The sequence below is a fragment of the Somniosus microcephalus genome, chromosome 9, assembly GCF_052327205.1.
Source record: "Somniosus microcephalus isolate GS21.2 chromosome 9, FLI_Smic_1.0, whole genome shotgun sequence".
NCBI lineage: Eukaryota > Metazoa > Chordata > Chondrichthyes > Squaliformes > Somniosidae > Somniosus > Somniosus microcephalus.
In genome coordinates this window covers 250,705,674-250,733,390 of record NC_140995.1, presented here as the reverse complement: position 1 = coordinate 250,733,390, position 27,717 = coordinate 250,705,674, and the positions used below count along the sequence as shown (strand labels likewise).

Genomic DNA, 27,717 nt, shown 5'->3' with positions numbered 1-27,717 from the left:
TAAATATCCTCTGTGAGTTGAACCCCACCCTTTCCATGTTTTTATTCCTCACCGTTCCCTATGTGAGGAGGGCTAGGAATATGTACATCGTTGGATCAGAACTCTGCCCCCTCACCACTCGGCTGAATGTGGGAGTTTGAATTACAACAGCAAATCTCATAAACAAAAGCGCACAAACTGACTGACAGAACTACATGTCAGTCAAGTTTGTTAGAGAACCTTGGGCTAAAAATTGAGTAGCGCCCTGGAAAAATTAGCGCCCCCGCGCCGGAAATTGAGTGGTTGCGCCCCAAGAAGCATTGTGAGTCAATATTGCAGCGTTACGTGCCGCAGCGACACACACTGCGGCACGTCGCACTGCGGTATTGCAGGCCTTCCTCCCCTTCTTAAAGTGCGACCTGGGGCCCAGCTGGGCCCCCGGGGATCGGGAGTGCAGGCAAAAGAGCCCGGCACTCAAGAGAAGTGCCGGGCTCTTGGAGCGTAGCCAGCACTCTGCGGGGGTGGGGGGGTCAGGAGGCCGGGGACGGGATCGCAGGCAGGTGCGGCGCGGCCAGCAACAAAAATGGACGCCCTGCACCTCGGGGGGGGGGAAATTCAGTTGGTAGCACCACCCGTTAGCGCCTTAAGAGGGCGCTAAGTGGGGCGCAGACCAACTAGCGCCCGGGCGCGGCACTGCCCACGCCTCCCGCCAAATTCAGCGGGAGGTTAGTGGTGGCGCTAACTGGTAGCACTGCGCCGCTGGCGATGATGTCATTGGTGTGCGCAGCGCCCCGCTCACGATCTTCGGGAGCGCCTCCTGATTTACCGCCGGACGCTATGTCTGACAGGGTCAGGGGGGCGTACCTGCGGCCGGGGAGGCGCAATTTAAAGGCGAGGTGCGGGGCGGCCATTTTTGTTGCTGGCCGCCTGCCAGCACCTGCCTGCGCTCCTGTCCCCGGCCTCCTGACCCCCCCCCCCCCCGCGGAGTGCCGGCTGCGCTCCAAGAGCCCGGCACTTCTCTTCGGTGCCGGGCTCTTTTGCCTGCACTCCCGATCCCCGGGGGCCCAGCTGGGCCCCAGATCGCGCTGTACAAGGCCACTCCCCTTTAAGAAGGGGAGGAAGGCCTGCAATACCACGGCGCGACGTGCCGCAGCGTGCGGTGCTGCGGCACGTAGCGCCACGATATTCACTCGCAGCGCCCCAAGAGGGATGCGGGGCGCTTCCAGTAGCGCCCCGCTTCCCTCTTGGGGCGCAACCACTCAATTTCCGGCGCGGGGGCGCTAATTTTTCCAGCGCGCTACTCAATTTTTAGCCCGCCTTTAAATTGCGCCTCCCCGGCCGCAGGTACGCCCCCCTGGCCCTGTCGGACATAGCGTCCGGCAGTAAATCAGGGGGCGCTCCGAAGATCGCGGCCGGGGCGTGAGCGGGGCGCTGCGCACACCGATGACGTCATCACCAGTGGCGCAGTGCTGCCGGTTAGTGCCACCACTACAATACAATACAATACAAATCGCTTTATTGGCATGATAACCTCCTGCTGAATTTTGCGGGAGGCGTGGGCAGTGCTGCGCCCGGGTGCTAGTTGGTTTGCACCCCACTTAGCACCCTCTTAAGGCACTAATGGGTGGCGCTACCAACTGAATTTCCCTCCCCTTATCTTTTGGGAAAAGAGGTGCAGGAGGAGTTTTCTCTCATTCCTGGGATGTGAGTGTCGCTGGCAAGGCCGGCATTTATTGCCCATCCCTCGTTGCCCTAAGAAGGTGGTGGTGAGTCACCTTCTTGAACCAATAGTGTTTTTATACAGCGGAGTGTCTTGTTGGGCCAATTCAGAGGGCAGTTTACAGTCAACCATGTTGGTGTGGGAGTGGAGTCACATGTAGGCGCAGACCGGTTAAGGATGGCAGGTTTCCTTCCCTAAAGGACATTAGTGAACCCGTTGGGTATTTACGAGAATCCGACAGCTTCATGGTCACTTTTACTGATAGTTTTTTATTAGCAGATTTATTAAACTGAATTCACGTTCTGTGGATTATTAGTCCAGACCCTGGGTTACTAGTTCAGTAACAGAACCACTACAAAAGCAAACCCATAGCTAATGTCTAATGCTGCGTGTCTGAGGGACCGAGTACACCTTTGGCCTCGGGGCTCCTGGAGGTGCTGTCTACCTGAGGGCTGAAATACTCTTTGGACCGATGGTTCCCAAAGCTCTCCACCACTGGGGGTTCCCAGTGATTAGTCAATAACTCCATTATCCTTGTATCATGCGACTGCCAGGGTGGTAGAAAGCGAGCTAGATTGACTTTGATCTTTTTTTCGTCCAGCAATTCCTATCTTCCGATGAATGGGTTTTACAAAGTTCACCCTGGGGTTTCAAACACCGAGTTTATTTGCAAATAAACCTGACGACTCCATTTCGAACTCTGCTGGTAAAAGTGTTTCAGCAGCTGTAGTCGCTCTTGAGCAGTGAGCTCCCCAGAGTCTGGGAGTGAATGCCAACACATATTCACTCTGCTCTCTGGTTTAACTGGAGCTCTGAGGTACAGGCCAGCTGGTCGTTGGCAAGTATTCGACTTCAACACCGACCGGGAGGAACTGTCTCAGTTCAGGTAAGCTCAGCACCCACAGAAGGGACCAGCACGTCACAACTTGTGAAAGTCTGGCACTCACAAGTGGGAAAAACACGACAATCAACTTTATATTTGTGCAAATGGATCGCTGGTCCCCCACGATTTTCTGATAATCACCCACTCTGTGCCGGTCATGTGACAAACGGTAAATAAACAACACCAGTAACTGCAATGCTCAGAAACCATCCGCTCGTCTGAAAACATTTCTGCCTGTACACAGTGCACACCAAGCATTGGAGAAAGTAACTTGTGATGGCAGGACTGCAGACTGTTAGAAGCAAGCAATCTGATTGTTTAATATTAAACAAATGTTCAATCCCAGTGGTTCTGGGTTAAAATGCTGACATTTGATATGTATGGAAAAAAGTGCTGGGAGCAGAGCCCCTCCCTGGATCAGTTACTGCAGCTTTATCTAGAATACAAAGCCAAGCTGGAGAAGCTGGAGTGACCCTCTATTACAAAGAGAGTGGAAGAAAGCTCTGCGAACAGGATCTATCCGATGTTTTGTGTGCGATCGTCACGATAAGGAGATAGCAGCGTCCGAGCTCCCTGTGCAGGTCTGTAATAAAACGCGACATGCCATTCTCTGGGTTCCAGCAGCTAGAAGTGCCATGCAGTATACAGTATTTTCCTTTTTTTTTACATTCTATTTGCGATGTGTAAACATTAAAGTAGCTGCTTCATTTAAATTGTTAAGAAATATTCAGATATGTAGTTTTCAAACCCCTGCTTGTACAGCAATCCCTTCTACCCAAACCTACGGCAAAATCGTTTCACAATGTCAACAGTGGGCGATGAACTGGGAATGGAACTGAACTTGGTTTGTGTGATTTCTTATGTTCTTATTGCCCAAAGCAGCAGGGACGAGGGCCAGGGGCCAGGGCCAGTCCTGTGGCAGCAGATCCACACTTCAATCCCAGTTGCCCCAGCTCCAGCTCTCTCCAGCAGCTGCCAGTTCCGAGCCGAGACCCTGGTTCATACTTGGAGTAGCTGGTGCGGCACCTCCTGTAACTAGTCTCTTCCACAGCAGCTGTCCCATGCCTGCATTCCATGTGTGCCCGGAATGACTGGCTAACTGTGTAAGGAGGACACAAGCAGCAACAACCACCACAGAGTGAATGATCCAGGCAACAGCCCAAACTGGAAATTAAAGTTCTGTTATTTCCTAATAGCAAACCAGATACAAAGGACCATGTTACACACAAGATAATGGACAGAGCCGAGTGTGTTACACACAGGATAATAGATTGGGAGAAGGGGAAGTGCAAAGAGACCTGGGTGTTCTTGTGCACCAGTCGCTGAAGGTAGGCATGCAGGTGCAGCAGGCGGTTAAGAAGGCAAATGGTATGTTGGCCTTCGTAGCAAGAGGGTTCGAGTACAGGAACAAGGATGTCTTGCTGCAGTTGTACAGGGCCTTGGTGAGACCACACCTTGAGTACTGTGTGCAGTTTTGGTCGCCTTACCTGAGGAAGGACGTTCTTGCCATGGAAGGAGTGCAGCGAAGATTCACTAGATTGACACCTGGGATGGCAGGAATGACGTACGAGGAGAGATTATGTCGATTGGGCTTATACTCACTGGAGTTTAGAAGATTGAGAGGGGATCTCATTGAAACCTATAAAATTCTGTCAGGCCTGGACAGACTAGATGCAGGAAGGATGTTTCTGATGGCCGGGGAGTCCAGAACCAGGGGTCATAGTCTAAGGATAAGGGGTAAGCCATTTAGGACTGAAATGAGGAGGAACCTCTTCACCCAGAGAGTGGTGAACCTGTGGAATTCTCTGCCACAGAGGGCGGTGGAGGCTAGTTCATTAAGTATATTCAAGAAAGAGTTGGATATATTTCTTGAGGCTAAAGGGACCAAGGAATATGGGGAGAAGGCAGGGACAGGGTACTGAATTTGGATGATCAGCCACGATCTCATTGAATGGTGGAGCAGGCTCGAGGGGCCGAATGGCCTACTCCTGCTCCTAACTTCTATGTTTCTATGAGTGTGTTACACAGGATAATGGACAGAGCGGAGTGTGTTACACACAGAATAATGGACAGAGCGGAGTGTGTTACACAGGATAATGGACAGAGCGGAGTGTGTTACACAGGATAATGGACAGAGCGGAGTGTGTTACACAGGATAATGGACAGAGCGGAGTGTGTTACACAGGATAATGGACAGAGCGGAGTGTGTTACACAGGATAATGGACAGAGCGGAGTGTGTTACACAGGATAATGGACAGAGCGGAGTGTGTTACACACAGGATAATGGACAGAGCGGAGTGTGTTACACACAGGATAATGGACAGAGCGGAGTGTGTTACACAGGATAATGGACAGAGCGGAGTGTGTTACACAGGATAATGGACAGAGCGGAGTGTGTTACACACAAGATAATGGACAGAGCGGAGTGTGTTACACAGGATAATGGACAGAGCGGAGTGTGTTACACAGGATAATGGACAGAGCGGAGTGTGTTACACAGGATAATGGACAGAGCGGAGTGTGTTACACAGGATAATGGACAGAGCGGAGTGTGTTACACAGGATAATGGACAGAGCGGAGTGTGTTACACAGGATAATGGACAGAGCGGTGTGTGTTACACAGGATAATGGTCAGAGCGGAGTGTGTTACACAGGATAATGGACAGAGTGGAGTGTGTTACACAGGATAATGGACAGTGGAGTGTGTGACACAGAATAATGGACAGAGCGGAGTGTGTTACACAGGATAATGGACAGAGCGGAGTGTGTTACACAGGATAATGGACAGAGCGGACAGGATAATGGACAGAGCGGAGTGTGTTACACAGGATAATGGACAGAGCGGAGTGTGTTACACACAGGATAATGGACAGAGCGGAGTGTGTTACACAGGATAATGGACAGAGCGGACTGTTACACAGGATAATGGACAGAGCGGAGTGTGTTACACAGGATAATGGACAGAGCGGAGTGTGTTACACAGGATAATGGACAGAGCGGAGTGTGTTACACAGGATAATGGACAGAGCGGAGTGTGTTACACAGGATAATGGACAGAGTGGAGTGTGTTACACACAGGATAATGGACAGAGCGGAGTGTGTTACACAGGATAATGGACAGAGCGGAGTGTGTTACACAGGATAATGGGCAGAGCGGAGTGTGTTACACAGGATAATGGACAGAGCGGAGTGTGTTACACAGGATAATGGACAGAGCGGAGTGTGTTACTCAGGATAATGGACAGAGCGGAGTGTGTTACACAGGATAATGGACAGAGCGGAGTGTGTTACACACAGGATAATGGACAGAGTGGAGTGTGTTACACAGGATAATGGACAGTGGAGTGTGTGACACAGAATAATGGACAGAGCGGAGTGTGTTACACAGGATAATGGACAGAGCGGAGTGTGTTACACAGGATAATGGACAGAGCGGACAGGATAATGGACAGAGCGGAGTGTGTTACACAGGATAATGGACAGAGTGGAGTGTGTTACACACAGGATAATGGACAGAGCGGAGTGTGTTACTCAGGATAATGGACAGAGCGGTGTGTGTTACACAGGATAATGGACAGAGCGGAGTGTGTTACACAGGATAATGGACAGAGCGGAGTGTGTTACACAGGATAATGGACAGAGCGGAGTGTGTTACACAGGATAATGGACAGAGCGGAGAGTGTTACACACAGGATAATGGACAGAGCGGAGTGTGTTACACACAGGATAATGGACAGAGCGGAGTGTGTTACACACAGGATAATGGACAGAGCAGAGTGTGTTACACACAGGATAATGGACAGAGCGGAGTGTGTTACACACAGGATAATGGACAGAGCGGAGTGTGTTACACAGGATAATGGACAGAGCGGAGTGTGTTACACAGGATAATGGACAGAGCGGAGTGTGTTACACAGGATAATGGACAGAGCGGAGTGTGTTACACAGGATAATGGACAGATCGGAGTGTGTTACACAGGATAATGGACAGAGCGGAGTGTGTTACACACAGGATAATGGGCAGAGCGGAGTGTGTTACACAGGATAATGGACAGAGCGGAGTGTGTTACACAGGATAATGGACAGAGCGGAGTGTGTTACACACAGGATAATGGACAGAGCGGAGTGTGTTACACAGGATAATGGACAGAGCGGAGTGTGTTACACAGGATAATGGACAGAGCGGAGTGTGTTACACAGGATAATGGACAGAGCGGAGTGTGTTACACACAGGATAATGGACAGAGCGGAGTGTGTTACACAGGATAATGGACAGAGCGGAGTGTGTTACACACAGGATAATGGACAGAGCGGAGTGTGTTACACAGGATAATGGACAGAGCGGAGTGTGTTACACAGGATAATGGACAGAGCGGAGTGTGTTACACAGGATAATGGACAGAGCGGAGTGTGTTACACACAGGATAATGGACAGAGCGGAGTGTGTTACACAGGATAATGGACAGAGCGGAGTGTGTTACACAGGATAATGGACAGAGCGGAGTGTGTTACACACAGGATAATGGACAGAGCAGAGTGTGTTACACACAGGATAATGGACAGAGCGGAGTGTGTTACACAGGATAATGGACAGAGCGGAGTGTGTTACACACAGGATAGTGGACAGAGCGGAGTGTGTTACACAGGATAATGGACAGAGCGGAGTGTGTTACACAGGATAATGGACAGAGCGGAGTGTGTTACACAGGATAATGGACAGAGCGGAGTGTGTTACACAGGATAATGGACAGAGCGGAGTGTGTTACACAGGATAATGGACAGAGCGGAGTGTGTTACACAGGATAATGGACAGAGCGGAGTGTGTTACACAGGATAATGGACAGAGCGGAGTGTGTTACACAGGATAATGGACAGAGCGGAGTGTGTTACACAGGATAATGGGCAGAGCGGAGTGTGTTACACAGGATAATGGACAGAGCGGAGTGTGTTACACACAGGATAATGGACAGAGCGGAGTGTGTTACACACAGGATAATGGACAGAGCGGAGTGTGTTACACAGGATAATGGACAGAGCGGAGTGTGTTACACAGGATAATGGACAGAGCGGAGTGTGTTACACACAGGATAATGGACAGAGCGGAGTGTGTTACACACAGGATAATGGACAGAGCGGAGTGTGTTACACACAGGATAATGGACAGAGCGGAGTGTGTTACACACAGGATAATGGACAGAGCGGAGTGTGTTACACAGGATAATGGACAGAGCGGAGTGTGTTACACAGGATAATGGACAGAGCGGAGTGTGTTACACACAGGATAATGGACAGAGCGGAGTGTGTTACACACAGGATAATGGAGAGAGCGGAGTGTGTTACACAGGATAATGGACAGAGCGGAGTGTGTTACACAGGATAATGGACAGAGCGGAGTGTGTTACACAGGATAATGGACAGAGCGGAGTGTGTTACACAGGATAATGGGCAGAGCGGAGTGTGTTACACACAGGATAATGGACAGAGCGGAGTGTGTTACTCAGGATAATGGACAGAGCGGAGTGTGTTACACAGGATAATGGACAGAGCGGAGTGTGTTACACACAGGATAATGGACAGAGTGGAGTGTGTTACACAGGATAATGGGCAGAGCGGAGTGTGTTACACACAGGATAATGGACAGAGCGGAGTGTGTTACTCAGGATAATGGACAGCGGAGTGTGTTACACGCAGGATAATGGACAGAGCGGAGTGTGTTACACAGGATAATGGACAGAGCGGACTGTTACACAGGATAATGGACAGAGCGGAGTGTGTTACACAGGATAATGGACAGAGCGGAGTGTGTTACACAGGATAATGGACAGAGCGGAGTGTGTTACACAGGATAATGGACAGAGCGGAGTGTGTTACACAGGATAATGGACAGAGCGGAGTGTGTTACACAGGATAATGGACAGAGCGGTGTGTGTTACACAGGATAATGGACAGAGCGGAGTGTGTTACACACAGGATAATGGACAGAGCGGAGTGTGTTACACAGGATAATGGACAGAGCGGAGTGTGTTACACAGGATAATGGACAGAGCGGAGTGTGTTACACAGGATAATGGACAGAGCGGAGTGTGTTACACAGGATAATGGACAGAGCGGAGTGTGTTACACAGGATAATGGACAGAGCGGAGTGTGTTACACACAGGATAATGGACAGAGCGGAGTGTGTTACACAGGATAATGGACAGAGCGGAGTGTGTTACACACAGGATAATGGACAGAGCGGAGTGTGTTACACAGGATAATGGACAGAGCGGAGTGTGTTACACAGGATAATGGACAGAGCGGAGTGTGTTACACACAGGATAATGGACAGAGCGGAGTGTGTTACACACAGGATAATGGACAGAGCGGAGTGTGTTACACAGGATAATGGACAGAGCGGAGTGTGTTACACAGGATAATGGACAGAGCGGAGTGTGTTACACAGGATAATGGACAGAGCGGAGTGTGTTACACAGGATAATGGACAGAGCGGAGTGTGTAACACAGGATAATGGACAGAGCGGAGTGTGTTACACAGGATAATGGACAGAGCGGAGTGTGTTACACACAGGATAATGGACAGAGCGGAGTGTGTTACACAGGATAATGGACAGAGCGGAGTGTGTTACACACAGGATAATGGACAGAGCGGAGTGTGTTACACAGGATAATGGACAGAGCGGAGTGTGTTACACAGGATAATGGACAGAGCGGAGTGTGTTACACACAGGATAATGGACAGAGCGGAGTGTGTTACACAGGATAATGGACAGAGCGGAGTGTGTTACACAGGATAATGGACAGAGCGGAGTGTGTTACACAGGATAATGGACAGAGCGGAGTGTGTTACACAGGATAATGGGCAGAGCGGAGTGTGTTACACACAGGATAATGGACAGAGCGGAGTGTGTTACACAGGATAATGGACAGAGCGGAGTGTGTTACACAGGATAATGGACAGAGCGGAGTGTGTTACACACAGGATAATGGACAGAGCGGAGTGTGTTACACACAGGATAATGCAGAGTAGAGTATGTTACACATATGATAACACAGTTGAGCCATGTTACACACATGGTAACATGCAGCCCAGTGTTTGTTATATGTTGGATAATGCACAGACTGGAACTTGTTATACTCAAGATAACACACGTCCTATGTTACATACGGTTCAGTAAGATTCATATGGGATAATCCTGATCCAGTGTGTTACACACAGGCTTAAATACGTAGAACAATGCATATTGCAGAGTGTATTATACATGGGATAATTCACAGCCTGGAGGGTGTCACACACCGGATAATGCAGAGTGGAGTGTGCCAGGTAGGATAATGTAAATTTCAGAAAAACTTACACAGAGGGTAATATACAGCCCAGAGTGTCCCACACGTTAACATATAACCCACACAGGTTAATGCATAGCCAAGTGTTCATCATAGACAGGCTGGAGTGTGTTACACAGGATACCATGCGGCCATGAGCATGGAGCCGATGGTATAACAGACAGTGTGCAACAAAGGTAAACAGACAGGCCAGATACCTCATCCTCTGGTAGCACAAATCGAGCTTCATATAAGATAACCCATCATCTGCAGCGTATTAAACTTGGAAAAACACAGTCTGGATATACACACAGAATAATAAATGCTAATTGTGTTAGAAACAGCATAATGCAGTGCCGTGTATACATGGGATAATATGCAGTCCTGAGTGTGTTTTAGACGCAGTCCAACGCATGTTTCACAAGGGATAGCAGTGCAGGTGATGTCATATAGGATAACATATAGCCCCGTGTGTTACACACGACAATAACCAGGCACCACAGTATATCGCCCCACCCCCCAGTCACTCTCACTTCCCGCACTGTAACCCCGCTCACTGTAACTCCGCACTGTAACCCCGCTCGCTGTAACCCCGCACTGTAACCCCGCTCACTGTAACCCCGCACTGTAACCCCGCTCCCTGTAACCCCGCTCGCTGTAACCCCGCACTGTAACCCCGCTCACTGTAACCCCGCTTGCTGTAACCCCGCACTGTAATCCCGCTCACTGTAACTCCGCACTGTAACCCCGCTCCCTGTAACCCCGCTCGCTGTAACCCCGCTCTGTAACCCCGCTCACTGTAACCCCGCTCGCTGTAACCCCGCTCCCTGTAACCCCGCTCGCTGTAACCCCGCTCCCTGTAACCCCGCTCGCTGTAACCCCGCACTGTAATCCCGCTCACTGTAACCCCGCTCGCTGTAACCCCGCACTGTAATCCCGCTCACTGTAACCCCGCTCGCTGTAACCCCGCACTGTAATCCCGCTCACTGTAACCCCGCTCGCTGTAACCCCGCTCGCTGTAACCCCGAACTGTAACCCCGCTCACTGTAACCCCGCTCGCTGTAACCCCGCTCTGTAACCCCGCTCGCTGTAACCCCGCTCTGTAACCCCGCTCGCTGTAACCCCGCTCACTGTAACCCCGTGCTGTAACCCCGCTCGCTGTAACCCCGCTCTGTTACCCCGCTCGCTGTAACCCCGCACTGTACCCCCGCTCGCTGTAACCCCGCTCGCTGTAACCCCGCACTGTAACCCCGCTCGCTGTAACCCCGCACTGTAACCCCGCTCGCTGTAACCCCGCACTGTAACCCCGCTCGCTGTAACCCCGCACTGTAACCCCGCTCGCTGTAACCCCGCACTGTAACCCCGCTCTGTAACCCCGCACTGTAACCCCGCTCGCTGTAACCCCGCTCAGTAACCCCGCTCACTGTAACCCCGCTCGCTGTAACCTCGCTCGCTGTAACCCCGCTCGCTGTAACCCCACTCACTGTAACCCCGCTCGCTGTAACCCCGCTCGCTGTAACCCCGCTCGCTGTAACCCCGAACTGTAACCCCGCTCGCTGTAACCCCGCTCACTCTCACGCTCCACGCTGTAACTGAATGGACACCATTGATCAGTGCTGTATTTTGGTGAGTGTGAATTCAATGGCTGGAGGACACCACAGACTCGATGAACGACAGACTTGTGTCTAATGTTGAGGTTTGAGTTCAGGAGACCAGCAGAGTGAGGAGAATCAGCTGGTGTTTTGCTCAACACGAGAAGCCCATCTTAAATATTTCTAAGAGCTTTTGCGCTCTTCAGGTGGTTGTAGAAACTGTGTAAGGCTTTTCTCAAATCTCCCCGTGAAAGTGCAATTTCATGTATGTAATGATCTGACACCGTCGCACACTAGTGCACGACTCAGTGTAAAGATTAGAATAAAAGTTAAACCCCGTGATGGTGAGCGCCAGCAATGTGGAATTACTGATGGGAGTGATCATTCAGAGAGAGGGCACAGGGGAATGGGACCCAAAACTGCGACCCCTGAACTGCGAACCCTGAACCCTGACACCCAGCACCCGACCCCTGAACACCGACCACATAAACCCTGACAACCAGAACCCTGACCCCAGAACCCGACACCCTGAACCCAGACAACCGGAACCCCGAAAACCCTGAACTCCGACCCGGAACCTGACACCTTGAACTCCGACCCCTGAACCTGACACCCTGAACTCCGACCCCTGAACCTCAACCACAGAACCCCAACACCCTGAACCCCGACACCAGAACCTCGACCCAAGTAGCCCGACACCCTGAACCCCGACCCTGAACCTCAACACCCAGAACCTCGACACCCAGTGATCACTGTGAACCCCATTCCCCTGGCATTTTGTTTCTCAGCCCATTGTTGCCTGTGCCCTCTCTCTGAACGCTCCCCTCAGTCCCATTCCCCTGTGCCCTCTCTCTGAACGCTCTCCTCAGTCCCATTCCCCTGTGCCCTCTCTCTGAACGCTCTCCTCAGTCCCATTCCCCTGTGCCCTCTCTCTGAACACTCTCCTGAGTCCCATTCCCGTGCCCTCTCTCTGAACGCTCTCCTCAGTCCCATTCCCCTGTGCCCTCTCTCTGAACGCTCTCCTCAGTCCCATTCCCCTGTGCCCTCTCTCTGAACGCTCTCCTCAGTCCCATTCCCCTGTGCCCTCTCTCTGAACACTCTCCTGAGTCCCATTCCCGTGCCCTCTCTCTGAACGCTCTCCTCAGTCCCATTCCCCTGTGCCCTCTCTCTGAACGCTCTCCTCAGTCCCATTCCCCTGTGCCCTCTCTCTGAACGCTCTCCTCAGTCCCATTCCCCTGTGCCCTCTCTCTGAACACTCTCCTGAGTCCCATTCCCGTGCCCTCTCTCTGAACGCTCTCCTCAGTCCCATTCCCCTGTGCCCTCTCTCTGAACGCTCTCCTCAGTCCCATTCCCCTGTGCCCTCTCTCTGAACGCTCTCCTCAGTCCCATTCCCCTGTACCCTCTCTCTGAACGCTCTCCTCAGTCCCATTCCACTGTGCCCTCTCTCTGAACGCTCCCCTCAGTCCCATTCCCCTGTACCCTCTCTCTGAACACTCTCCTCAGTCCCATTCCTCTGTGCCCTCTCTCTGAACGCTCCCCTCAGTCCCATTCCCCTGTGCCCTCTCTCTGAACGCTCTCCTCAGTCCCATTCCCCTGTGCCCTCTCTCTGAACGCTCTCCTCAGTCCCATTCCCCTGTGCCCTCTCTCTGAACGCTCGCCTCAGTCCCATTCCCCGGTGCCCTCTCTCTGAACGCTCTCCTCAGTCCCATTCCCCTGTGTTCTCTCTCTGAACGCTCTCCTCAGTCCCATTCCCCTGTGCCCTCTCTCTGAACGCTCTCCTCAGTCCCATTCCCCTGTGCCCTCTCTCTGAACGCTCTCCTCAGTCCCATTCCCCTGTGCCCTCTCTCTGAACGCTCTCCTCAGTCCCATTCCCCTGTGCCCTCTCTCTGAACGCTCTCCTCAGTCCCATTCCCGTGCCCTCTCTGAACGCTCCCCTCAGTCCCATTCCCCTGTGCCCTCTCTCTGAACGCTCTCCTCAGTCCCATTCCCCTGTGCCCGCTCTCTGAACGCTCCCCTCAGTCCCATTCCCCTGTGCCCTCTCTCTGAACGCTTTCCTCAGTCCCATTCCCCTGTGCCCTCTCTCTGAACGCTCTCCTCAGTCCCATTCCCCTGTGCCCTCTCTCTGAATGCTCCCCTCAGTCCCATTCCCCTGTGCCCTCTCTCTGAACACTCTCCTCAGTCACATTCCCCTGTGCCCTCTCTCTGAACGCTCTCCTCAGTCCCATTCCCCTGTGCCCTCTCTCTGAACGCTCCCCTCAGTCCCATTCCCCTGTGCCCTCTCTCTGAACGCTCTCCTCAGTCCCATTCCCCTGTGCCCTCTCTCTGAACGCTCTCCTCAGTCCCATTCCCCTGTGCCCTCTCTCTGAATGCTCTCCTCAGTCCCATTCCCCAGTGCCCGCTCTCTGAACGCTCCCCTCAGTCCCATTCCCCTGTGCCCTCTCTCTGAACGCTCTCCTCAGTCCCATTCCCCTGTGCCCTCTCTCTGAACGCTCCCCTCAGTCCCATTCCCGTGCCCTTTCTCTGAACGCTCCCCTCAGTCCCATTCCCCTGTGCCCTCTCTCTGAACACTCTCCTCAGTCCCATTTCCCTGTGCCCTCTCTGAATGCTCTCCTCAGTCCCATTCCCCTGTGCCCTCTCTCTGAACACTCTCCTCAGTCCCATTCCCCCGTGCCCTCTCTGAACGCTCTCCTCAGTCCCATTCACCTGTGCCCTCTCTCTGAACGCTCTCCTCAGTCCCATTCCCCTGTGCCCTCTCTCTGAACGCTCTCCTCAGTCCCATTCCCCTGTGCCCTCTCTCTGAACGCTCCCCTCAGTCCCTTTCCCTGTGCCCTCTCTCTGAACGCTCCCCTCAGTCCCATTCCCCTGTGCCCTCTCTCTGAACGCTCCCCTCAGTCCCATTCCCCTGTGCCCTCTCTCTGAACGCTCCCCTCAGTCCCTTTCCCCTGTGCCCTCTCTCTGAACGCTCTCCTCAGTCCCATTCCCCTGTGCCCTCTCTCTGAACGCTCCCCTCAGTCCCTTTCCCTGTGCCCTCTCTCTGAACGCTCTCCTCAGTCCCATTCCCCTGTGCCCTCTCTCTGAACACTCTCCTCAGTCCCATTCCCCTGTGCCCTCTCTCTGAACGAGTTCCCCGACGTCCCATTCCCTATTGTTGCCGAGGCCATTTTAAAGTTTTCTTTTTAAGATATGTCCTGTTTGCTGATGGATTCTGCTTCTAAATGAAAACACGGTGTGATCAGGCTGTTGTGCAGTGAGTGAGATTGCTGTGGGCCTTTCCCGGGTTGCTGCGGTTTGATCAGTGATGTATGTCCGCTCACACTGGCTCACTCACACTCTGCATCGCTCCAGTGCAGGTGTGGGCAGTGTGAGTGTGATAATCAATTGGCACCTGAGCTTGCTGGTCTGGCGGTGAGGATTAGAGGCAGGAAGCTGCAGGCAACACGGGCTGGGGCTCGACACTCACACCATTATCTTGCTGCTTGCTGGCTTTCGCTGGCCAGCTCTCTTCCTTTGGTTGCAGGGGCCTGAGATCTCACCCTGGCATTGTTGCGAGTGTAGGCACCAGCTGGTGGGCTTGGCTGGGGTGTGAAGCCAGTCCCGGGGTAGGCCGTGTGCAGCCTCCTGTAGGTGAATGTCACCTTCCTGTGTCGGCACGGCGACGGGCTGTCAGTCCTCGACAGGGGCTTATTCCTGGGGGAAGCGCTGAGGCTCCGGGTCTGGAAGATGGGGCTTCTCGGGGGGGCCCCGGGGCTGGGAGAGCGCAGCGATCCTCGCTGGGGTCCTGGGCTCGACGGAGGAGGGAGAGGCTGCTTTATCCGCAACTCGATCTCAACGCCTGGGGTCGAACTCCCGGAACATTTACCCGTGAGGAGCCTGAAACAGAAAACCAGAGTGAATGGAGGCAAATCAGAGTGAGGGGGTACAGGGTACCCCAGTGTTATACAGTGACAGACCTGTACCCACCAGTACTGTACCCCAGTGTTATATAGTGACAGACCTGTACCCACCAGTACTGTACCCCAGTGTTATACAGTGACAGACCTGTACCCACCAGTACTGTACCCCAGTGTTATACACTGACAGACCTGTACCCACCAGTACTGTACCCCAGTGTTATACACTGACAGACCTGTACCCACCAGTACTGTACCCCAGTGTTATACACTGACAGACCTGTACCCACCAGTACTGTACCCCAGTGTTATACAGTGACAGACCTGTACCCACCAGTACTGTACCCCAGTGTTATACAGTGACAGACCTGTACCCACCAGTACTGTACCCCAGTGTTATACACTGACAGACCTGTACCCACCAGTACTGTACCCCAGTGTTATACACTGACAGACCTGTACCCACCAGTACTGTACCCACCAGTACTGTACCCCAGTGTTATACAGTGACAGACCTGTACCCACCAGTACTGTACCCCGGTGTTATACAGTGACAGACCTGTATCCACCAGTACTGTACTCCAGTGTTATACAGTGACAGACCTGTACCCACCAGTACTGTACCCCAGTGTTATACACTGACAGACCTGTACCCACCAGTACTGTACTCCAGTGTTATACACTGACAGACCTGTACCCACCAGTACTGTACCCCGGTGTTATACAGTGACAGACCTGTACCCACCAGTACTGTACCCCAGTGTTATACAGTGACAGACCTGTACCCACCAGTACTGTACCCCAGTGTTATACACTGACAGACCTGTACCCACCAGTACTGTACCCCAGTGTTATACACTGACAGACCTGTACCCACCAGTACTGTACCCCAGTGTTATACACTGACAGACCTGTACCCACCAGTACTGTACCCCAGTGTTATACACTGACAGACCTGTACCCACCAGTACTGTACTCCAGTGTTATACACTGACAGACCTGTACCCACCAGTACTGTACCCCAGTGTTATACACTGACAGACCTGTACCCACCAGTGCTGTACCCCAGTGTTATACAGTGACAGACCTGTACCCACCAGTGCTGTACCCCAGTGTTATACAGTGACAGACCTGTACCCACCAGTGCTGTACCCCAGTGTTATACAGTGACAGACCTGTACCCACCAGTGCTGTACCCCAGTGTTATACAGTGACAGACCTGTACCCACCAGTACTGTACTCCAGTGTTATACACTGACAGACCTGTACCCACCAGTACTGTACCCCAGTGTTATACAGTGACAGACCTGTACCCACCAGTGCTGTACCCCAGTGTTATACAGTGACAGACCTGTACCCACCAGTACTGTACCCCAGTGTTATACAGTGACAGACCTGTACCCACCAGTACTGTACCCCGGTGTTATACAGTGACAGACCTGTACCCACCAGTACTGTACCCCAGTGTTATACACTGACAGACCTGTACCCACCAGTACTGTACTCCAGTGTTATACACTGACAGACCTGTACCCACCAGTACTGTACCCCAGTGTTATACAGTGACAGACCTGTACCCACCAGTACTGTACCCCAGTGTTATACAGTGACAGACCTGTACCCACCAGTACTGTACCCCAGTGTTATACAGTGACAGACCTGTACCCACCAGTACTGTACCCCGGTGTTATACAGTGACAGACCTGTACCCACCAGTACTGTACCCCAGTGTTATACAGTGACAGACCTGTACCCACCAGTACTGTACCCCAGTGTTATACAGTGACAGACCTGTACCCACCAGTACTGTACCCCAGTGTTATACACTGACAGACCTGTACCCACCAGTACTGTACCCCAGTGTTATACACTGACAGACCTGTACCCACCAGTACTGTACCCCAGTGTTATACACTGACAGACCTGTACCCACCAGTACTGTACCCCAGTGTTATACACTGACAGACCTGTACCCACCAGTACTGTACTCCAGTGTTATACACTGACAGACCTGTACCCACCAGTACTGTACCCCAGTGTTATACAGTGACAGACCTGTACCCACCAGTACTGTACCCCAGTGTTATACACTGACAGACCTGTACCCACAAGTACTGTACCCCAGTGTTATACAGTGACAGACCTGTACCCACCAGTACTGTACCCCAGTGTTATACAGTGACAGACCTGTACCCACCAGTACTGTACCCCAGTGTTATACACTGACAGACCTGTACCCACCAGTACTGTACCCCAGTGTTATACAGTGACAGACCTGTACCCACCAGTACTGTACCCCAGTGTTATACACTGACAGACCTGTACCCACCAGTACTGTACCCCAGTGTTATACAGTGACAGACCTGTACCCACCAGTACTGTACCCCAGTGTTATACACTGACAGACCTGTACCCACCAGTACTGTACCCCAGTGTTATACACTGACAGACCTGTACCCACCAGTACTGTACCCCAGTGTTATACACTGACAGACCTGTACCCACCAGTACTGTACCCCAGTGTTATACAGTGACAGACCTGTACCCACCAGTACTGTACCCCAGTGTTATACACTGACAGGCCTGTACCCACCAGTACTGTACTCCAGTGTTATACAGTGACAGACCTGTACCCACCAGTACTGTACCCCAGTGTTATACACTGACAGACCTGTACCCACCAGTACTGTACCCCAGTGTTATACAGTGACAGACCTGTACCCACCAGTACTGTACCCCAGTGTTATACACTGACAGACCTGTACCCACCAGTACTGTACCCCAGTGTTATACAGTGACAGACCTGTACCCACCAGTACTGTACCCCAGTGTTATACAGTGACAGACCTGTACCCACCAGTACTGTACCCCAGTGTTATACACTGACAGACCTGAACCCACCAGTACTGTACCCCAGTGTTATACAGAGACAGACCTGTACCCACCAGTACTGTACCCCAGTGTTATACAGAGACAGACCTGTACCCACCAGTACTGTACCCCAGTGTTATACAGAGACAGACCTGTACCCACCAGTACTGTACCCCAGTGTTATACAGAGACAGACCTGTACCCACCAGTACTGTACCCCAGTGTTGTACAGGGACAGACCTGTACCCACCAGTACTGTACCCCAGTGTTATACAGTGACAGACCTGTACCCACCAGTACTGTACCCCAGTGTTATACAGTGACAGACCGGTACCCACCAGTACTGTACCCCAGTGTTATACAGTGACAGACCTGTACCCACCAGTACTGTACCCCAGTGTTATACAGTGACAGACCTGTACCCACCAGTACTGTACCCCAGTGTTATACAGTGACAGACCGGTACCCACCAGTACTGTACCCCAGTGTTATACAGTGACAGACCTGTACCCACCAGCACTGTACCCCAGTGTTATACAGTGACAGACTTGTACCCACCAGTACTGTACCCTAGTGTTATACAGTGACAGACCTGTACAGAACTGTACCCACCAGTACTGTACCCATGTTATACAGCAACAGACCTGTACCCACCAGTACTATACCCCAGTGTTATAGTGACAGACCTGTACCCACCAGTACTGTACCCCAGGCTCGAAGGGCTGAATGGCCTCCTCCTGTTCCTGTGTAACAGTCTCGAGGGGCTGAATGGCCTCCTCCTGTTCCTGTGTAACAGCCTCGAGGGGTTGAATGGCCCCCTCCTGTTCCTGTGTAACAGGCTCGAGGGGCTGAGTGGCCTCCTCTTGTTCCTGTGTAACGGGCTCGAGGGGCTGAATGACCTCCTCCTATTCCTGTGTAACAGGCTCGAGGCGTTGAATGGCCTCCTGCTGTTCCTGTGTAACAGGCTTGAGGGGCTGAATGGTCTCCTCCCGTCCCTGTGTAACAGGCTCGAGGGGCTGAATGGCCTCCTCCTGTCCCTGTGTAACAGGCTCGAGGGGCTGAATGGCCTCCTCCTATTCCTGTGTAACAGCCTCGAGGGGTTGAATGGCCTCCTCCTGTTCCTGTGTAACAGCCTCGAGGGGTTGAATGGCCTCCTCCTGTCCCTGTGTAACAGGCTCGAGGGGCTGAATGGCCTCCTCCTGTCCCTGTGTAACAGGTTCCCGAGAGGCTGAAGGGCCTCCTCCTATTCCTGTGTAACAGCCTCGAGGGGTTGAATGGCCTCCTCCTGTTCCTGTGTAACAGGCTCGAGGGGCTGAATGGCCTCCTCCTGTCCCTGTGTAACAGGCTCGAGGGGGCTGAATGGTCTCCTCCTGTTCCTGTGCGGGTTTCTCTAACGGCGACCCACACTCCACTCCCCCCCAGTAATCAGAATGAGGTGCAGAGTTAATCAAGTCTCTGAGCAGGATGTGGGTCAGCGATACAGGAGCAATTTAATGAGATAAATTAAATTAGCAGCGCAGCAGTCACGAGGGGCAGCCTGCCTGCTGTTGACGTGCTGGGAGGCACATTCCAGGATCAGGCCCTCTTGTGTCCCGTTTAACCGCAGCTTCAGGGAGGATTCTCCGACTCTTTACTTTCAAAATCCGTTTAAAGTTACCTCTCCTGCCCCGATGGGGCGGAGCCTCTCAGTGGGGGTGAGCCCCACAGCATTCGTCCGCAGTGACCGATATAGTGAGTGCTGGCAGCATATTCCACCTGGGGGGCCATCACAACCGAGGCTGGACAGCCACTGGGGCGGCACCCTTCCCCCGGTGTCCTGCCCTTTGGGACTGGGCCCTTCTCCCGGTGCCCTGCCCTGTGGGACTGGACCCTTCCCCCGGTATCCTGTGGGACTGGGCCCTTCCCCCGGTGCCCTGCCCTGTGGGACTGGGCCCTTCCCCCGGTATCCTGTGGGACTGGGCCCTTCCCCCGGTGCCCTGTGGGACTGGGCCCTTCCCCCGGTGCCCTGTGGGACTGGGCCCTTCCCCCGTTGTCCTGTGGGACTGGGCCCTTCCCCCGGTGCCCTGTGGACTGGGCCCTTCCCCCGGTGTCCTGTGGGACTGGGCCCTTCCCCCGGTGTCCTGTGGGACTGGGCCCTTCCCCCGGTGCCCTGTGGGACTGGGCCCTTTCCCCGGTGCCCTGTGGACTGGGCCCTTCCCCCGGTGCCCTGTGGGACTGGGCCCTTCCCCCGGTGCCCTGTGGACTGGGCCCTTCCCCCGGTGCCCTGTGGGACTGGGCCCTTCCCCCGGTGCCCTGTGGGACTGGGCCCTTCCCCCGGTGCCCTGTGGACTGGGCCCTTCCCCCGGTGCCCTGTGGGACTGGGCCCTTCCCCCGGTGCCCTGTGGGACTGGGCCCTTCCCCCGGTGCCCTGTGGGACTGGGCCCTTCCCCCGGTGCCCTGTGGGACTGGGCCCTTCCCCCGGTGTCCTGCCCTGTGGGACTGGGCCCTTCCCCCCGGTGCCCTGTCCTGTGGGACTGGGCCCTTCCCCCAGCGCCCTGTGGGACTGGGCCCTTCCCCCGGTGCCCTGTGGGACTGGGCCCTTCCCCCGGTGCCCTGTGGGACTGGGCCCTTCCCCCGGTGCCCTGTGGGACTGGGCCCTTCCCCCCGGTGCCCTGTCCTGTGGGACTGGGCCCTTCCCCCAGCGCCCTGTGGGACTGGGCCCTTCCCCCGGTGCCCTGTGGGACTGGGCCCTTCCCCCGGTGCCCTGTGGGACTGGGCCCTTCCCCCCGGTGCCCTGTGGGACTGGGCCCTTCCCCCGGTGTCCTGCCCTGTGGGACTGGGCCCTTCCCCCCGGTGCCCTGTGGGACTGGGCCCTTCCCCCGGTGCCCTGTGGGACTGGGCCCTTCCCCCGGTGTCCTGCCCTGTGGGACTGGGCCCTTCCCCCCGGTGCCCTGTGGGACTGGGCCCGTCCCCCGGTGCCCTGTGGGACTGGGCCCTTCCCCCGGTGTCCTGTGGGACTGGGCCCTTCCCCTGGTGCCCTGCCCTGTGGGACTGGGCCCTTCCCCCGGTGCCCTGTGGGACTGGGCCCTTCCCCCGGTGCCCTGTGGGACTGGGCCCTTCCCCCGGTGCCCTGTGGGACTGGGCCCTTCCCCCGGTGACCTGTGGGACTGGGCCCTTCCCCCGGTGCCCTGTGGGACTGGGCCCTTCCCCCGGTGCCCTGTGGGACTGGGCCCTTCCCCCGGTGCCCTGTGGGACTGGGCCCTTCCCCCGGTGCCCTGTGGGACTGGGCCCTTCCCCCGGTGCCCTGTGGGACTGGGCCCTTCCCCCGGTGTCCTGTGGGACTGGGCCCTTCCCCCGGTGCCCTGTGGGACTGGGCCCTTCCCCCGGTGTCCTGTGGGACTGGGCCCTTCCCCCGGTGCCCTGTGGGACTGGGCCCTTCCCCCGGTGCCCTGTGGGACTGGGCCCTTCCCCCGGTGCCCTGCCCTGTGGGACTGGGCCCTTCCCCCGGTGTCCTGTGGGACTGGGCCCTTCCCCCGGTGCCCTGTGGGACTGGGCCCTTCCCCCGGTGCCCTGTGGGACTGGGCCCTTCCCCCGGTGCCCTGTGGGACTGGGCCCTTCCCCCGGTGCCCTGTGGGACTGGGCCCTTCCCCCGGTGCCCTGCCCTGTGGGACTGGGCCCTTCCCCCGGTGCCCTGTGGGACTGGGCCCTTCCCCCGGTGCCCTGTGGGACTGGGCCCTTCCCCTGGTGTCCTGTGGGACTGGGCCCTTCCCCCGGTGCCCTGTGGACTGGGCCCTTCCCCTGGTGTCCTGTGGGACTGGGCCCTTCCCCCGGTGCCCTGCCCTGTGGGACTGGGCCCTTCCCCCGGTGTCCTGTGGGACTGGGCCCTTCCCCCGGTGTCCTGTGGGACTGGGCCCTTCCCCCGGTGCCCTGTGGGACTGGGCCCTTCCCCCGGTGCCCTGTGGGACTGGGCCCTTCCCCCGGTGCCCTGTGGGACTGGGCCCTTCCCCCGGTGCCCTGTGGGACTGGGCCCTTCCCCCGGTGCCCTGTGGAACTGGGCCCTTTCCCCAGGGGTCTGTACTGGGCCCTCAGCTTCTCACTATATTTATAAATGACTTGGACGAAGGAATCGAGAGCCGTTCATGCAAGTTTGCTGACGACACCAGGTTGGGAGCCACAGTAAATAGTGTGGATGGGAGCAGCAAGTTGCGAAGGGACATTACTCGATTCAGTGAGTGGGTCAAACTGTGGCAGATGGAGTTCAATGTGGGGAGAGTGTGGCAGCGCAGAGATTTAAGGGTCTGGGTACAGAAATCACTAAAAACCAGTGGACAGGTACAAAAAATAATGATAAAGGCCAGGGGAACGTTGGCCTTTGTCTCGAGGGCTGGAATACGAAGGGCTGGAAGTGATGCTCCAGCTGTACTGAGCTCTGGTCAGACCCCACCTGGACACTGGGTTCAGTTCCGGGCCCCGCACCTCAGGAAGGATATATTGGCCTGGGAGGGGGAGCAGCGCAGACTCACCAGAATGATACCGGGGCGGAGAGGGTTAAATTACAAGGACAGGTTGCACAGACCAGGCTTGTATTCCCTGGAGTTTAGAAGGTTGAGGGGTGATCTAATCGAGGTTTCAAAATAATGAAGGGATTTGATCGGGTAGTTGGGAGAAACTATTTGCTCTGGTCAGAGAGTCCAGAACAAGGGGGCACAATCTTAAAATCAGAGCCAGGCCATTCAGGGTGATGTCAGGAAGCACTTCTTCACACAAAGGGCAGTGGAAATCTGGAACTCTCCCCCAAAAAGCTGTTGAGGCCGGAGGTCAATTGGAAATTTCAAAACTGAGATTGATAGATTTTTGTTGGGTAAGGGTATCGAGGGATATGAGACCAAGGCAGGTAAATGGCCTCCTCCTGTTCCTGTGTCACAGGCTCGAGGGGCTGAATGGTCTCCTCCTGTTCCTGTGTCACAGGCTCGAGGGGCTGAATGGCCTCCTCCTGTTCCTGTGTCACAGGCTCGAGGGGCTGAATGGTCTCCTCCTGTTCCTGTGTCACAGGCTCGAGGGGCTGAATGGTCTCCTCCTGTTCCTGTGTCACAGGCTCGAGGGGCTGAATGGTCTCCTCCTGTTCCTGTGTAACAGGCTCGAGGGGCTGAATGGTCTCCTCCTGTTCCTGTGTAACAGGCTCGAGGGGCTGAATGGTCTCCTCCTGTTCCTGTGTCACAGGCTCGAGGGGCTGAATGGTCTCCTCTTGTTCCTGTGTAACAGGCTCGAGGGGCTGAATGGCCTCCTCCTGTTCCTGTGTAACAGGCTCGAGGGGCTGAATGGCCTCCTCCTGTTCCTGTGTAACAGGCTCGAGGGGCTGAATGGTCTCCTCTTGTTCCTGTGTAACAGGCTCGAGGGGCTGAATGGCCTCCCCCTGTTCCTGTGTAACAGGCTCGAGGGGCTGAATGACCTCCTCCTGTTCCTGTGTAACAGGCTCGAGGGGCTGAATGGCCTCCTCCTGTTCCTGTGTAACAGGCTCGAGGGGCTGAATGGTCTCCTCCTGTTCCTGTGTAACAGGCTCGAGGGGCTGAATGGCCTCCTCCTGTTCCTGTGTCACAGGCTCGAGGGGCTGAATGGTCTCCTCTTGTTCCTGTGTAACAGGCTCAAGGGGCTGAATGGTCTCCTCCTGTTCCTGTGTAACAGGCTCGAGGGGCTGAATGGTCTCCTCCTGTTCCTGTGTAACAGGCTCGAGGGGCTGAATGGCCTCCTCCTGTTCCTGTGTAACAGGCTCGAGGGGCTGAATGGCCTCCTGCTGTTTCTGTGTAACAGGCTCGAGGGGCTGAATGGGCCTCCTCCTGTTCCTGTGTAACAGGCTCGAGGGGCTGAATGGCCTCCTCCTGTTCCTGTGTAACAGGCTCGAGGGGCTGAATGGCCTCCTCCTGTTCCTGTGTAACAGGCTCGAGGGGCTGAATGGCCTCCTCCTGTTCCTGCGTAACAGGCTCGAGGGGCTGAATGGCCTCCTCCTGTTCCTGTGTAACAGGCTCGAGGGTCTGAGTGGCCTCTTCCTGTTCCCATATCACTGTCGGGTTCCCCCATCACCACTGCTCGATCTAGTTGCTTACCTGCGTGTGGCCAGAGGCTGCGATGGGCTTGTGTTTGGGGAGCCGTGCGGCGAGGTTGTCGAGCGCGATTGCTGTGTCTTTACTGGGGTGATAGGCCGTGGGATCTTGCTCCTGCTGCCTGGTACCCAGCTCTGCCTGCTGGAAGGAGAATGGGCCTCGCTCCCTTTCCCCGCCCTGTTGAAGGAGATGTCGGAGTTGGAGTCCTCCTCGGAGGCGGTGGCTGGTGAGCTCCCTGAACCCCGTCTGCGCCCTTCCCCCGAGGAAGCAGACGAGGAGGTGACCGAGGACACGTGCATCAACCGGCTCTGCTTCTTGTCCATCAGTAGGCGGGCCAGGTCCAGGTGCCTGGGCCTCCTGTGGGTTAGTCGGTCCTTGAGGGAGAGAGATGCTGAGTGTTCCGACCCCGTGTCCTCCTCTGACATCAAGACCGGAATTCGACTCTTCCACTGGGATCTTGCTGGTGCCCTGACATCAGCACTGCCGGTCACCGGTCTGCTGCCTTCTCCCTCCGTCCCAGGGCTGGGGTCTTGGTCAGCGGGGTGGGTGGTGACCACAAGGCCTACAGGCTCAGGTTCCCCCGTCCTCTCCAGCGAGTCCTCTCCGGTTCCCACCCCGTTCTGGGCTCTCGTCTCTCCCGCTTGGGCCTGGGACTGGGTTTGGGTGGGAGTGGGAGCCTCGGCCTCAGCCTCTCCCTCCGGCGAGGACCAGTTCCCATTCTCTGGGTCTCGGGGCTGGAAGAACTCGTAGTGGTCCTGGGGCAGGAGCTGTCCACTGGACGACATGACGTTGAGGTGTGTCTTCTCGGCGATGTGGAGGAAGGTTCGCTCGACCTTGGTGAAGGGGGAGGAGGTTGCTGCGGCGATGGGGCAGGGCAGCTTGGCGTCTGACTTGAGGATGGAGGAGAGGGTGCCTGGCTCGGAGACATCCAGCTGACTGCCCAGAGGCTGCGGCCTCTCGCTCTGGGGTGTGACTGCAGCCAAGGTCCCCTGGTCCGCGTCGGGAGCCAAGTCCCCGGTCGTGGGCGATTTGTGAACATCACCCGGTGAGAAAAGCACCAGCGTTTTAGACCCTTCCTCCAGCTCCTGCTCACCATCTGCCCCCGAGGCTCGGCAACGCCCCTCCCTCTGGTCGTCTGCCAGGAGTGTGGAGGGGGCAGCTTCCTGACTGCACTCTGTGCTCTTCTCACTCTGCTCGCTGCTTGACTCGCTCTGCTCCATCCCTCCCTCGCTCCGCTCCTTCGTTCCCTCGCTCTGCCCCATCCCTCCCTCGCTCCGCTCCTTCGTTCCCTCGCTTCGTTCCTTCCCTCCCTCTCTCCGCTCCTTCTCTCTCTCGCTCTGTTCCACCTCCTCCTCTCTGTTGAAGCGGCCTGACTCCAGGTCGAATGTGGCCGTGAAGACCACGTTGGAGAAATCGACCCGCCTGGGGCGGTGTTGAAGGTCTTTCTCGCTGTCAGTGTCTCTGGAAGGCACGGCCCGACCAATGGGCAGAGCTCTCAACCGCGAAGGGCAAGGGAGGTCTCCAACCACCACCGACAGGATCCCGTCCAGTTCATCGGCTTTAGGGAGCAATGCCTGAAATCAAAAGACAAATATTATCTATTAAATATCCCATGCACTCTAATCCCACTCTCCCGCGCACTTTATGAACAAGGAACTGACAAGCAGCATTTATTGCCCATCCCACATTGCCCTCGAGAAGGTGGTGGTGGTGGGCGTTCTCCCTAAACCGAGTAATTTGTGAGGCCAATTAAGAGACATTTACATTGGTGTGGGACGAGAGTCACAAACATATCAGACCAGGGTCTACAGCGGGGCTGCGGGATTAGTTGCGCACCGTGACCTCTCATGGGGATTGTAACGGGGAGCGGGGAACGTAATGGGGAGCGGGGATTGTAACGGGGAGCGGGGAGCGTGACGGGGAGCGGAGATTGTAACGGGGAGCGGGGAATGCAATGGGGAGCGGGGAATGCAATGGGGAGCGGGGAATGTAATGGGGAGCGGGGATCGTAACGGGGAGCGGGGATCGTGACGGGGAGCGGGGAGCGTGACGGGGAGCGGGGAGCGTGACGGGGAGCGGGGCGGGGAGCGTGACGGGGAGCGGGTAGCGTGACGGGGAGCGGGGATCGTGACGGGGAGCGGATAGCGTGACGGGGAGCGGGGAGCGTGACGGGGAGCGGGGAGCGGGGCGGGGAGCGTGACGGGGAGCGGGGATCGTGACGGGGAGCGGATAGCGTGACGGGGAGCGGGGAGCGTGACGGGGAGCGGGGAGCGTGACGGGGAGCGGGGAGAGTGACGGGGAGCGGGGAGAGTGACGGGGAGCGGGGAGTGTGACGGGGAGCGGGGAGTGTGACGGGGAGCGGGGAGTGTGACGGGGCGTGGGCACTGTGACGGGTGCGGGGGGAGTGTGACGGGTGCGGGCACTGTGACGGGGAGCGGGGAGTGTGACGGGGCGCGGGCACTGTGACGGGTGCGGGCACTGTGACGGGGCGCAGGCACTGTGACGGGGCGCGGGCACTGTGACGGGGCGCGGGCACTGTGACGGGTGCGGGCACTGTGACGGGGAGCGGGGAGTGTGACGGGGAGCGGGGAGTGTGACGGGGCGTGGGCACTGTGACGGGTGCGGGGGGAGTGTGACGGGTGCGGGCACTGTGACGGGGCGCGGGCACTGTGACGGGGCGAGGGCACTGTGACGGGGCGCGGGCACTGTGACGGGGCGCGGGGAGTGTGACGGGGCGCGGGGAGTGTGACAGGGCGCGGGGAGTGTGACGGGGCGCGGGCACTGTGACGGGGCGCGGGCACTGTGACGGGGCGCGGGGAGTGTGACGGGGCGCGGGCACTGTGACGGGGAGCGGGGAGTGTGACGGGGCGTGGGCACTGTGACGGGGAGCGGGGAGTGTGACGGGGCGCAGGCACTGTGACGGGGCGCGGGGAGTGTGATGGGGCGTGGGCACTGTGACGGGGAGCGGGGAGTGTGACGGGGCGCAGGCACTGTGACGGGGCGCGGGCACTGTGACGGGGCGTGGGGATTGGCTCAGTGGCCTGGATGTCCGGTCACTGCCATGCACAGAGGAAGTGACAGCAACATCTGCCCATAGAAAAGAGTCAAGAGTGTGAGAGCGGAATGATGGGGAATGATGGGGCACTGAATCACATGAGGAAGAGGCAATATGAACTAAAGGGTACAATCCTAAAGGGGGTGCATGAACAAAGAGACCTGGGGGTATGTGTACACAAATCGTTGAAGGTGGCAGGGCAGGTTGAGAAAGCGGTTAAAAAAGTTTACGGGATCCTGGGCTTCAGGAATAGAGGAATAAAGTACAAAAGCAAGGAAGTTATGTTGAACCTTTATAAAACACTGGTTCGGCCTCAACTGGAGTATT

At 55.8% G+C, this 27,717-nt stretch overlaps 1 protein-coding gene across 1 annotated transcript; it reads right to left on the bottom strand.

The window, feature by feature from the left end:
• Positions 1 to 1,952: 1,952 nt before the first annotated feature.
• On the bottom strand, positions 1,953 to 25,914 carry LOC147113217 (tau-tubulin kinase 1-like). Its single transcript, XM_085998150.1, has 2 exons — positions 24,339 to 25,914; positions 1,953 to 15,367 (listed from the first exon to the last, which is right to left on the bottom strand). The coding sequence occupies exons 1-2, from the start codon at positions 25,595 to 25,597 to the stop codon at positions 14,962 to 14,964; spliced, it is 1,665 nt and encodes a 554-aa protein (XP_085854276.1). The 5' UTR covers positions 25,598 to 25,914; the 3' UTR covers positions 1,953 to 14,961.
• Positions 25,915 to 27,717: the final 1,803 nt, after the last annotated feature.